The following is a 13,592-nucleotide window of genomic DNA, read 5'->3' as shown; positions in this document are numbered from 1 at the left end:
TATTTTTGCTCTCACTCAAAGGGACATTAGTTCTCTTTGGAATTGAATACACAGAAATCACACAGTTTAATTTTTGTTGTTTTTTTTTTAGTTTTATTGCACGTGCTATTTCTTTCTCTTTTTTTCTTCTTTTCTTCTCGCTGCATTTGCAGCTCTGCACATATTGTTTGTAATCACAGTGTATATGGAAAGATTTGTTATACATGCGAAACAGAGTTCCCCCATAATGCCGCCAAAAAGTAAGGACAGAAAGGTTAAGAGTGCAGACACCTCATTGGACCCCTCTGTGGAGGGGGTTTGGCCCATTTAGACACAGGTAATTTAATATTGCAACTAACCAACATTTTTTACTCCTCAGTTTGATATAATCAAGAAAGAGCTTAGCAGTATATCTACAGACATTATTTCATTGTCAAATGAGGTTAAGCAGTTTGCCGCAAGAATAGGGGAGGCAGAAAATAGGATTTCTGACTTGGAGGACCAGGTTAATATTCAAGATAAATTTATGCAAGACCATGAAACTAAAATTTCAATCTTACAAAGCCATCTGGAGGATCGCTCCAGGCGGAATAACATTAGAATCATTGGACTCCCCGAATCCCCCAAGTATGAGGATCTGATTAAAGTTACTTCCTTATTACTCCCTAAGGCATTAGGTTTTCCTGAACAGCAACTCCCTCTTGCAGTCGAAAGAGCCCATAGAGTTGGATATAGTAGAACAAGTACATCTGTGGGTAATAGAGGTAGAATGTCCATTTTCAAACTGCTTAGATATCAGGATAAGGTAGACTTATTAAAAGCATATAGAGAGATAGGGGAATTTGTATTTGAAGGCAACAAACTGTTAATGTTTCAAGATTTCTCAATAGAAACCTCCACTAAAAGGAAACAAATGATTCCGTTATGCACCAAGATTATTGATAAAGGGTTTAAAGCTTGGGTGGTATACCCTGCAAAGATTGTAATGGAAGAGAATGGTGTCAGGCGAGTTTTTAATAATCCCCAAGAGGCCCATGAGTTCATCAGCACCCTATAGCATCTTAGGAGAATTAATTCTTACCAGAATGAAAATTTGTTTTGAACAAGACTGATGTGTTATTTAAGTTGTTATATTGTTTTAGTTATATCCGGGTTGGATACACTGTTTATTAATATTTTTAAAAGGGGAAAAAAAAATTTTCTGGAACTGAATGTTTCTTATTCTAAGTTTAAATATCGCTTAGGTTCATTATGTCGGTACAGGATGGCAGATTTTTTACTCTTTTTGCTTTTTTTTTTTTTTTTTTTTTTTTTCTCTCTCCCCTCCTCCCGCCCATGGTTATACGCCCAGCCCAAAAGCTAGGGAATATTATCTTATGTTGAGGATTGATGGCATCCAAGATTAATATACTTTCTTGGAATGTAGGGGGCATCACGTCCCCTAGAAAACGTAAGTTAATTATCAAATATCTTGCTAAATTTAAACCTGATCTCGTGATGCTACAGGAAACACACCTTGATATGGTTGAAGCCACCAAATTGAAGTGTAAATGGGTAGGTGAATGCCTTGCAGCGTCAGGTGTTAAAAGAAAATCAGGAGTAGCAATACTGTTACATAAAAATTTAGTTTATAATATTGTAAAAATGGAGGCTTATCCACAGGGAAGATTCTTGATTCTACATATCCAGATTAATAATTGTAATTTTGTTATATGTAATCTATATGGCCCCAATTCTTTCTCACCGGTTTTTTGGGACTCTATCAGAAGCAAACTATTTTTATTCTCAGCAGCTAATTTAATCTTAGGGGGAGATTTCAATATGACATTGTGCCCTATATTGGATAGATTATCGCTAAAAAACTTACGTGAAAACGCCAAATTGGCAAAATATTTTAAACTTTTCTGTCATGAACTAAGATTAATTGATATATGGAGATTTAAAAATCCAGAACAGCGTAGTTTCACCTGTGAGTCCAAATCCCATATGACACTTTCTAGAATTGATCTTTTTTTAATTTCTAAGTCACTTGCTCTCTGCAGATCTGAAGCCAATATCTATGATATTGCTATTTCTGACCATGCAGTAATCTCTTTCACATTGATGGCTAGCTCCCCTCCTAAGATACCTAATACATCTTTTTTTTTTTCCGCGGTATTTGGCTGACAGCCCTAGGTTTGGCAATTGGTTAAAACAAAAGTGGAAGGATTATGTTACTTTTAATGTCGGGCAATTTAGTAAACCAGAGGTTTTTTGGGAAGCAGCAAAAGCTGTTTTGAGGGGGGAAATTAAACTTTATTTAGCTACATGGAGGAAGAAAACTTTGGAGCAGGAATTACAATTAGCCGCTCAAGTCAGAAATGCGCTTGGGAAATTCTATAATGACAAGACAAAGGATAATTGGGATAGATACTGTAAACTAAAAAGGGAAAGAGACATCTATTTAAAACAAAGGTCCCATGAAGAAGAATTAAAAATAAATTATCAATTTAGAGGCCATTATGGGAACTCCGCCAAATTTTTGGCTAGTACAGTAAAAGTTAGGAAAAACAAGAATTTAATCTCGGCTATTAAATTTAATAATGTGAAGTATTCTAATACAGAGGATATTAGCCAAGTTTTCTTTAAGGTATTTGAAAAGCTGTACTCTGAATCAGAGGTAAATCTGGATAATGCATCAAGTTTTTGGACCAGTGTGAAACTCCCGGGTGTTACGGAAGAGAATCTGTTAGATCTTAATAGACCTATTTCAGAGGAAGAAGTTTTGGAGGCTATACAATCAGCCAATATTAATAAATCTCCCGGACCAGACGCGATTCCGGTAGAGTTTTATAAAATTTTAAAGGAAGAAATCAAATTATCGCTAGTTAATTTGTTTAATTATTATTTTTCCTCCGGTAAGTCAATGTCTAATTATTTTTCTGCTGCACGCATATCTCTGATTCTAAAGAAAGGTAAGGATCCGGAGGGTCCTGGGTCGTATAGACCTATATCTGTACTGAATGCGGATTACAAATTGCTGACGGCTATTGTTTCGACAAGACTGGCTAAATTATTAGATGGGATCATACATCCAGATCAAACTGGATTTATGAAGGGCAGGAACTCCCTTAAGAATATCCAAAAAGTTACTACTTTTCTTGACTATGCTTGGAATCTAGATTCTAAAAATGAAGAATTTAAGAAGATCAGGGAAGCAGCTATTTTGACAGTAGACGCTGAGAAAGCCTTTGATGCAGTGAATTGGAATTATTTGTTTACGGCTCTAGAGCATTTTGGATTTAAGAATCAGTTTCTTGAATTTGTTAAAAATTTATATAAAAATCCGATTTCCTTCCTCTGCATCAATGGTCTCTCTTCGCCATATATATCACTTAAAAGAGGAACTAGGCAAGGGTGCCCCCTATCCCCCTTGCTTTTTAACTTGGCATTGGAACCATTTGCTATTCTATTACGGGATAGGTTACCAGGAATTTCACTGGGGCTCACTAGACTAAAAACACTTCTGTATGCCGATGATCTGTTAATATTTCTGGATAAGGCTCAACATTATATTCCTATAGTGTTACAATTATTTAAGGCTTTCTCCTCCTTTTCAGGATATAAAATCAATTTTGATAAGAGTGAACTCCTTTGGATACATAAGAACGGTCTCAATTGGGGAGAGCATCCTTTTAAAGTAGTTGAGTCCTTTCGGTACCTAGGTATTATTCTTCATAGAAATCCAGCAAATTGGTACAAATTAAATTTCCCACCAGTCTTGTCGAAAATTAAAAATGATTTAGAAAACTGGTCCTCTTTACCAATTTCATTATCTGCAAGAGTTAATTTGATTAAAACTATTATTTTCCCCAGAGTTTTATATCTCCTTCAGAATCTACCGTTACTAATGACTAATAAAGATATTAGGGATGTACAATCCTGGCAATCTAAATTTATATGGGGCAATAAAAAGCCTAGGATTAGTCTGAACAAGTTAATGCAGAAACGCTCCCAGGCAGGGCTTGCACTGCCAGATTTTAGGTTATATAATTGGTCCTGTCTAGTCAAATTGGCCTTTGATTGGATTACAGGGATATTCAAATTTGTTTCAGTAGATTTGGAAGCATTTTTGATTTCTCCCTTCTCTCTAAAAGCTATTCTTCACTGTCCGGTAAAAAAATTGCCTTCGAATCTCAATAAATTGATCTCTTTCAAAAACGTTATTATAGCCTGGCATAAAATTTGCCGAGTATTAAAAATTTCTCCATTATTCTTTGAATTTCTCCCGATAATAGGTAATCCAGAATTTATTTCGGGTTTAAACCAGAGGGTGTTCAGATTGTGGGCGGAGGCAGGATTGATATATGTTTACCAGTTATTTGATTCTAATCAGTTATTTTCCTCAGAACTATTATTTCATAAGTTTAATTTACCCCATTCTAATTTATTTGCGTATTTCCAGCTACGTCATTATATATTTTCGCAAAAGTGGAATACAGAGGTGTTTGTAGATTGGATGGATATTAAGAATATAATTCGTCAATTTTCCTTGGGTCGCTCCTCAATATCTTTGATTTATGATATTCTCCTGGCTAAACAGGGGGAACTCAATTTGGAGAAATTATATATTTTCTGGAAGAGATACTTCCCACAATTGGAGGAGAATAGGATAGAGTATAGCTTCCTAGAGTTAGTAAAATTACAAATCTCTATATCATGGAAAGAAACACATTTAAAACTAGTCAATAATTACTATCTTTCTCCCGGTAAGATGGCCAGATTCTTTCCCACCCAAAAGTTTGTCTGTTCACGGTGTTCTTTGGATAGGGCTGATATTTTTCATATATTTTGGATAGGGCTGATATTTTTCATATATTCTGGTCCTGTCCTAAGATTCAACAATTCTGGCAAAAGATAAGATATTGGTATAGTAAACACTATAATGATATGATTCCGTTTGCTGCTGAGGAGATATTTTTTTTAACTAATGCTGATTTACGCCCTAAAAGGGTGATAAAAATACTAAATACTATCATTTTAACTGCAAGACAGTTAATTGTTAAGGGCTGGAAAGACCATACAGCCCCCAGGGTTTCAGAGTTCCTTAAAGAAATTCAGTCTCAAATTTTATTTGAATCTTTTCATACTAAATCTCTGACGGACAGTAGAATTAGAGTTTTTCTTATGGATTGGCTTCCGCTAATTATATCTTATCCGCTCCAGGTTCAAAGGCGTATTTTACAGCCTTTTTTAAATACGATAGCTTTCCTAGAATTGGTTATATTAGGATTGTTTCTACCATTATGGGTATCGGGTTACCGGGAGATCATTACATGAGATAGGATTTAAGGAATACCTTGGAGAGAAAGGGAGGGGCAGAGAAGGGGAATGGGAAGGGGAGAAGGATAGCGAAAGAAAACAAGATTAGGGGAAACAGGAAAGGAAAGGGATGAGAAAGAGAAGAAAAGAAGTAAGGGAAGGCAGAAGGGGGTTCAGACAGTGACGAGACAATAAATATTAAGACCGATGGTTACGTGTAATGATGCCGGGTGGCGGAGGAGGGGGGATAAGAAAAGAAAGATATATTCCCTTTTTTTTGTTATTGTGGTTTTTTTTTTGTTTTTTTTTCCCTCTTTTCGATTGTTTGTTTACTATATATAAAAATTCCAGTGATGTTATGAATGTCAGATACTAGTACTTATTTTGTCTGAGTTGTTGTACTGTGAACCACTCTTTTTCTTTTTCAAATGTACTAATCCATGTATAAATGTCCGCTGGGGCTATTTGAAATGTATCCTGACATATGTTTATCTTGTTTTTCTTTTTTGCTGGAATCATTAAAAATATTTAAAAAAAAAAAAGAATGTGTACAATCGGAGGGCCAGAGAAATTGTGTAGACTGGATAAATAATATGCAGTGCCGGTGTGTACTGATGTTTTTCCAATACCTAAAGAGGTTTACTAAAAATTTTTTTAATAAGGAATGGGATAGACCAGGTGTGCCGTTCTCTTCCCCTCCTATTTTTTAGAAGAATATTTTCTAATAGTTACCACCACACGGGACTTCTGGCAGACAGTTCCTAAGGTGGAGAGAAGAGTTTCTACTCTAGCTAAGCGTACCACTACCTCTGGCGAGGACAGTTGTGCTTTTTAGATCCAATGGATAAAAAATGTTTATTCAACAGGGTTTTATCCTGCAGCCCCTTGCATACATTGCTTCTGTCACTGCTGCTGCGGCGTTCTGGGTTGAGTCTCTTGATGAGGCTTTACAGTTAGCGACTCCATTGGATGAATATATTTGACAAGCTTATGCTAGCCAATTCCTTTGTTTTCTGATGCCTTTGTTCATTTGACTAGACTAACGGCTAAGAATTCTGTTTTTTACTATACTGGCGCGCAGAGCGCTATGGCTTATATCATGGTCAGCTGTCGTGACATTAATAAATAAGCTACTTAACTTCCCTTCAAGGGGCAGACCCTATTCGGGCCTGGTTTGAAGGAGATTATTGCTTATATCAATGGAGGAAAAGGTCATGCCCTTCCTCAGGATAGGAATCAAGGGCCAAAAAAGGTCTAATTTTCGTGCCTTTTAAAACTTCAGGGCAGGTGTGGCATCCACTTCCTCTAAGGCAAAACAAGAGGGAATTTTTGCTCAGTCCAAGGCGGTCTGGAGACAATTGGACCTGGAACAAAGATAAGCAGGCCAAGGAGCCTGCTGCTGCCTCTAAGGCAGCATGAATGAACGGACCCCTATCCGGTAACGGATCCTATAGGGGGCAGACTTTCATTCTTTGCCCGGGCATGGGCAAGAGATGCCCAGGATCCCTAGGCATTGGAATTTATATCCCAGAGATATCTTCTGGATTTCAAAGATTCCCCCCCCCCCAAAAAAAAGGGGAGATTTCGCCTTTCACAATTATCTGCAAACCAGATAAAGAAGGAGGCATTCTTACATTGTGTACGAGATCCATCCAGTTCCAAGAGAGGAACAGGGACAGAGTTTTTACTCAAATCTGTTTGTGGTTCCCAAGGAGAGGGAACCTTCAGACCTATTTTGGATCTAAAGATCTTAAACAAATTCCTCAGAGTTCCGTCATTTAAGATGGAAACTATTCGTACCATCTTAACTATGATCCAGGAGAGTCAATAGAGGATTACAATGGATTTGAAGGATGCTTATCCTCACATTGTGATGCATAAAGATCAACTTCGTTTTTCAGGTTTGCCTTTCTAGACAGGCATTACCAGTTTGTAGCTCTTTCTTTTGGGATATCTACAGCCCCAAGAATCTTTATGGAGGTTCTGGGGTCGCTTTGGCGGTCCTTAGGCCGCGGGGCATAGAAGTGGCCCCTTAGTTAGACGACATCCTGATACAGGCGTCAAACGTCCAAATTGCCAAGTCTCATACGGACGTAGTACTGGCATTTCTGAGATCACATGGGTGGAAAGTGAACAAGGAAAGAGTTCTCTATCCCTAATCTCAAGGGTTTCCCTCCTAGGGACTCTGATAGATTCTGTAGAAATGAAAATTTACCTGACAGAGTCCAGGTTGTCAAAATTTCTAAATTTCTGCCGTGTTTTTCATCCCATTCGCGCCCTTCGGTGGCTCAGTACATGAATGAAATCGGCTTATTGGGAGCGGCAAGGGACATAGTACCGTTTGCACGTCTACATTTCAGACCGCTGCAACTATGCATGCTCAGTCAGAGGAACGGGGATTACACAGATTTGCCCCCCTGTTGAACCTGGACCAAGAGACCAGAGATTCTCTTCTCTGGTGACTATGTCGGGTCCATCTGTCCAAGGGTATGACCTTCCGCAGGTCAGATGGGACAATTGTTACAATAGATGTCAGCCTTTTAGGTTGGGATGCAGTCTGGAACTCCCTGAAGGCTCAGGGATAGTGGACTTAGGAGGAGACCCTCCTTCTAATAAATATTCTGGGAGTGATATTCCATGCTCTTCAGACTTGGCCTCAGTTAGCAACTTTGAGGTACATCATACTCAGTCGGACAATATACACGACTGTGGCTTACATCAGCCATCAAGGGGGAACAGAAGTTCCCTAGCGATGTTAGAAGTCTTACAATAATTCACTGGACGGAGACTCACTCTTGTCTATCAGCTATCCATATCCCAGGTGTTGAGAACTGGGAGGTGGATTTTCTAAGTCGTCAGACTTTTCTTCCGGGGGAGTGGGATTTCCTCCGGAGGTCAAGACCAAGCAGGAGAGGGCTTTGGTGTTTTTGACAGCGCCTGCGTAGCCACGCAGGACCTGGTATGCAGATCTGGTGGACATGTCATCCTTTCCATCACGGTCTCTGCTTCTGAGACAGGTCCCTCTACCTCAGGGTCCTTTCAACCATCTAAATAGAATCAATCTGAGATGGACTGCCTGGAGACTGAACGCTTGATGTTATCAAAGCATGGCTTCTCCGAGTCAGTCATTGATACCTTAATACAGACATGAAAGCCTGTCTCTAGGAAAATTGAACATAGATATGGTGTAAATATCTGATTGTTATGAATCCAAGGGTTACTCATGGAGTAAAGCCTGGATTCCCAGGATATTATCTTTTCTCCAAGATGTTTTTGAGAAAAGGGTTGTCAGCTAATTCCTTAAAAGGGACAGATTTTTACTCTGTCTATTTTTTTGCACCAGCGTCTGGCAGGTATTCTAGACGTTCAGGCATTTGGTCAGGCTTTGGTTAGATCCAAGCCTGTGTTTAAAACTGTTGCTCCACCATGGAGCTTAAACCTGGTTCTTAAGGCTCTTCAAGAAGTTCCGTTTGAACCTTTTTTGTTCCATAGATATCAATCTTTATCTTGGAAAGTTCCTTTTGGGTAGCTATTTCCTCGACTCGTAGAGTCTCCAAGTTATCTGTGTTACAATGTGATTCTCCTTATCTGGTCCTTCGTACGGATAAGGTAGTCCTGCGTACCAACCTGGGTTTTTTCCTAAGGTGGTATCTAACAAGAACATCACTCAAGAGATAGTTGTTCCATGCTTGTATCCTAATCCTTCCTCAAAGAAGGAACGTCTATTACACAATATTGGACGTGGTTTGTGCTTTAAAGTTTTACTTACAAGCTACTACAGTTTTCATCAAACGTTCACCTTGTTTGTTGTCTATTCTGGACAGAGGAGAGGTCAAAAGACTTCAGCAGCCTCTCTGTCTTTTTGGTTAAAAAGCATAATTCATTTAGCTTATGAGACTGCTGGACAGCAGCCTCCTGAAGGGATTACAGCTCATTCTACTAGAGCTGTGGTTTTCACTTGGGCCTTTTTTTTTTAAATGTGGCTTCTGTTGAACAGATTTACAAGACGGAGTCTTGGTCTGCGCTTCATACTTTTTCAAATTTAACAAATTTGATACCTTGCTTCTTCGGAGGCTATTTTTGGGAGAAAGGGTTTTTTTTTTTTTTTTACAGGCAGTGGTAACTTCCGTTTTAGTACCTGCCTTGTCCCTCCCATCATCCGTGTACTTTAGCTTTGGTATTGGTATTCCATAAGTAATGGATGATCCGTGGACTGGATACACTTAACAAGAGAAAACATAATTTATGCTTACCTGATAAATTTATTTCTCTTGTAGTGTATCCAGTCCACGGCCCGCCCTGTCACTTTAAGGCAGGTAATTTTTTCATTTGAACTACAGTCACCACTGCACCCTATGGTTTTTCCTTTCTCTGCATGTTTTCGGTCGAATGACTGAATATGGCAGTTAGGGGAGGAGCTATATAGCAGCTTTGCTGTGGGTGGACTCTTGCAACTTCCTGTTGGGAAGGAGAATATATTCCATAAGTAATGGATGATCCGTGGACTGGATACACTGCAAGAGAAATAAATTTATCAGGTAAGCATAAATTATGTTTTTGCATAGCTTTTCTGTATCCATTGCTGTATTCATTGCAGTAAAGCAGCTACAGTATTGGGAGGATCTGCTTCTTTGGTTTTTTTTTTAGATAAAGTGAAGACCATTCACAAGTGTGCAAATATCTCATGCATGCTGTCATGTATATTGCAAAGTTTACTTGCAAGCTATTGTAGGTCTATATATCCTCAGACATTTTGTCCCAAATTTAAAGGGACATTCCACCCAAAATGGACTCCACATGGATGCATTTCAATTTTGAATGGAAGCATTGTTGTTATATATATATATATATATACACACACACACACACACACACACACACACACACACATATGCATTAGCAAAAATGCTTTTAATGAAAGCTATAGCTGTTTTAAAAGCATATTTAAAGGGCCATGATACCCACATTTTTTCTTTCATGATTTAGAAAGATAATGCATGATACTTCTACTATCTAATTTGTTTTATTCTCTTGATATTCTTTGCTGAAAAGCATATCTAGATATGCTCAGTAGCTGCTGATTGGTTGCTGCACATAGAAGCCTCATGCGATTGGCTCACCCATGTGCATTGCTTTTTCTTCAAATAAGGATATCTAAAAAATGAAGCAAAATAAATAATAGAAGTAAATTGTAATGTTGTTTAAATTTGTATGTTCTATCTGAATCATGAAAGAAAGATTTTGGGTTTAGTGGCCCTTTAAGTATGCACTGTGCACCAAAATTTTAAACACAGCACTTGCTCAGAGAGTCTAACGTGCTTGTACCATCTGGTAATGACTCAATTTGTTAATGGCTGATAAGATGCAAGTCCCACTGGTCATATGAGCAGCTGCACTATTTAAATCGCTGGTGCACTGAGAATATTTAGCTGCTTCACATGCAAAGAAAATGCTAACACTAAAACAGTGATAACTTTTTGTTGCCATTTATATGAATATTGCATATATATTTCTATATGTAATTAATCTATGTGCATTTACATTTTTATCATAATGTCACTTTAAGAGGAAAATGCTTTTTATTACTTTATTTCAATAATCTCTGTTATCAAAATGTTGAATAATGAATTGAATGTTTGCATATTTTATAGACCTGATCTCATGGACAACTATTTGGCTTTGGTGCTGTCTGCGTTCATTAGAAATGGTCTATTAGAGGTGAGTTTGAGGTCAGTAGGCATTTGGCAACAAATGTTTTATTTTTCTTCTTTCTGACAAAGGTTTTTTTTTGCAGGGTCTGGTTGAAGTGATTACAAGCAGTGATGATGAAGTATCTGTTAGAGCAACTATCATCCTTGGTGAACTTTTGCACATGGTAAGCCTTTTATAAATGAAGATTGTAAACCAGATCCCTCTGGATTTAAGTGGCTATTCTGTCCTTATGAAATCCATAAGTGGTATCTTGTACGCATGCTGAGCACATTGTCAATGTTTTTTTGTTTCGTCTGAAACAGGGCATTTCATAATGTATTGCAGTTATTGGCCTTTTGAAAAAGTCATGTTCCTGTCCTCTTTTCCTGTCACATTTGCAGAAGTGTGTCCTCTCCCAGTAAAACAAAGGGAGTTGTCCTTATCAGCCCATGAAGATTGGCCATAAGTACAAAACCAATACTGCAGTATTAATTTCAACTTAAATTTAAACCGCTTTTAATTAACCCCTTAGTGACCAGACCATTTTTCAATTTTCTTACCTTTAAGGACCAGGGCAATTCTGCTGTGTTTGTGTTTAGCTGTAATTTTCCTTTTACTCATTTACTGTACCCACACATATTATATACCCTACCATTGTTCTCGCCATGAAATGGACTTTCTAAAGATACCATTATTTTCATCATTATATCTTATAATTTACTATAAAATAAAATATATAAAATTTGATGAAAAAATGGAAAAAAACACACTTTTTCTAACTTTGACTCCCAAAATCTTACACATCTACAACCACCAAAAAACACCCATGCTAAATAGTTTCTAGAAATACCCAATGTTTACATGTTCTTTGCTTTTTTTGCATGTTATAGGGCAATAAGTACAAGTAACACTTTGCTATTTCCAAACCATTTTTTTTTCTTCAAAATTAGTGATAGTTACATTGTAACACTGATACCTGTCAGGTATTCTTGAATAACCATTCACATGTGTATATATATATATATATATATATATATATATATATATATATATATATATATATATATATATATATATATATATATATATTTTTTTAGTAGACAACCCAAAGTATTGAACTAGGCCCATTTTGGTATATTTCAAAACCAAATGCAATCAAATAAAAAAACAAACTTTAGGTTTCTCACTTGAAATTATTTTCAAACAGCTTGGGCAATTATGGTACACATGGTTGTAAATGCTTCTTTGGTATCCCCTTTGTTCAGAAATAGCAGACATTTATGGCTTTGGCATTACTTTTTGGTAATTAGAAGGCCGCTAAATGCCACTGCGCACCACACTTGTATTATGAGTAGCAGTAGCCTTGTAGGGTAGATTGTAGGGTTAATTTTAGCTTTAGTTTAGAGATCAGCCCCCCAAACAGCTCTCTACCTATTTGCCACCATCTTGGGAACTGGTTCCCAGTTTGCTAAAAAAAAAAGTGCAATTTTTTTTTTTAAAAAAAAGCTTTTTTCTGTAGTTTTGCAGCCCCCCTCAATACCCTCCCTCCCCCTCTCAGATACCTTTTCCAGCGGTTATTACCCCCTCCCTCTCCCTCCTTCCAATTCATTTAATGCGCTTAAAATCGCGTGCGCGCGCGCCCCCGCCACCCTCGCGTGCGCACGCGCCCCGCCACCCTCGCGCGCGCCCCGCCACCCTCGCGCGCGCCCCCGCCACCCTCGCGCGCGCCCCGCCACCCTCGCGCGCGCCCCCCGCCACCCTCGCGCGCGCCCCCGCCACCCTCGCGCGCGCCCCCGCCACCCTCGCGCGCGCCCACGCGCCACCCTCGCGCGCGAACGCGCCACCCTCGCGCGCGATCGCTGCCACCACTCCGCGCGCGAACGCGCCACCCTTCGGCGGCGCGAAACGCGCCCCCCTCGCGCGCGATCGCGGCCCCCCGCGCGCGCGTATCCGCGCATCCCCTCGCGCGCGATCGCGCCCCCCTCGGGCGCGCGATCGCGCCCCCTCGCATGCGCGACGCGCCCCCCTCACGGCGCGCGACACAGCGCCCCCCTCGCGCGCGAACGCGCCCCCCTCGCGCGCGAACGCGCCCCCCCTCGCGCGGCGGAACGGCGCCCCCCTCGCGCGGGCGATCGCGCCCCCCTCGCGCGCCGATCGCGCCCCCTCTCGCGCGCGAAACAGCGCCCCCCTCGCGCGAGAACGCGCCCCCCTCCACGCGCGGCGATACGCGCCCCCCTCGCGCGCGAACGCGCCCCCCTCGCGCGCGAACGCGCCCCCCTCGCGCGCGAACGCGCCCCCCTGCGCGCGCGGAAACGCGCCCCCTCGCGCGCCCGATACAGCGCCCCCCTCCGCGCGCGAACTGGCCACCCCTCGCGCCGCGCGATCCGCGCCCCCCTCGCGCAGCGATCGCCGCCCCACTCGCGCGCGCCGAACGCGCCCCCTCGCGCGCTCGGCGAACGCGCCCCCCGTCGCGCGCCCGCGCCGAGAACCGCCCCCCGGCCCTCGCGTACTCTCCGCTCCCACGCCGCCCTCCAGCGTACTCTCGCGCTCCCCACCGCCGCCCTGCGCGTACTCTCGCTCCCCACCGCCGCCCTCGCGTACTCTCGCTCCCCACCGCCGCC

At 40.8% G+C, this 13,592-nt stretch overlaps 1 protein-coding gene across 3 annotated transcripts in view; it reads left to right on the top strand.

Moving 5' to 3' along the window:
* The window catches only part of RICTOR (RPTOR independent companion of MTOR complex 2), a 611,164-nt gene that overhangs the window by 299,807 nt on the left and 297,765 nt on the right, over nt 1-13,592 (top strand). For all 3 annotated transcript variants that reach the window (XM_053701222.1, XM_053701221.1, XM_053701220.1), the window contains exons 11-12: nt 10,932-10,998; nt 11,075-11,155. In XM_053701222.1, the coding sequence (XP_053557197.1) occupies nt 10,932-10,998; nt 11,075-11,155 (148 nt within the window). The remainder of the gene's footprint in view (nt 1-10,931; nt 10,999-11,074; nt 11,156-13,592) is intronic.

Source organism: Bombina bombina, chromosome 2 (assembly GCF_027579735.1).
Source record: "Bombina bombina isolate aBomBom1 chromosome 2, aBomBom1.pri, whole genome shotgun sequence".
Lineage (NCBI taxonomy): Eukaryota > Metazoa > Chordata > Amphibia > Anura > Bombinatoridae > Bombina > Bombina bombina.
This window is presented reverse-complemented; position numbering and strand designations above follow the sequence as displayed.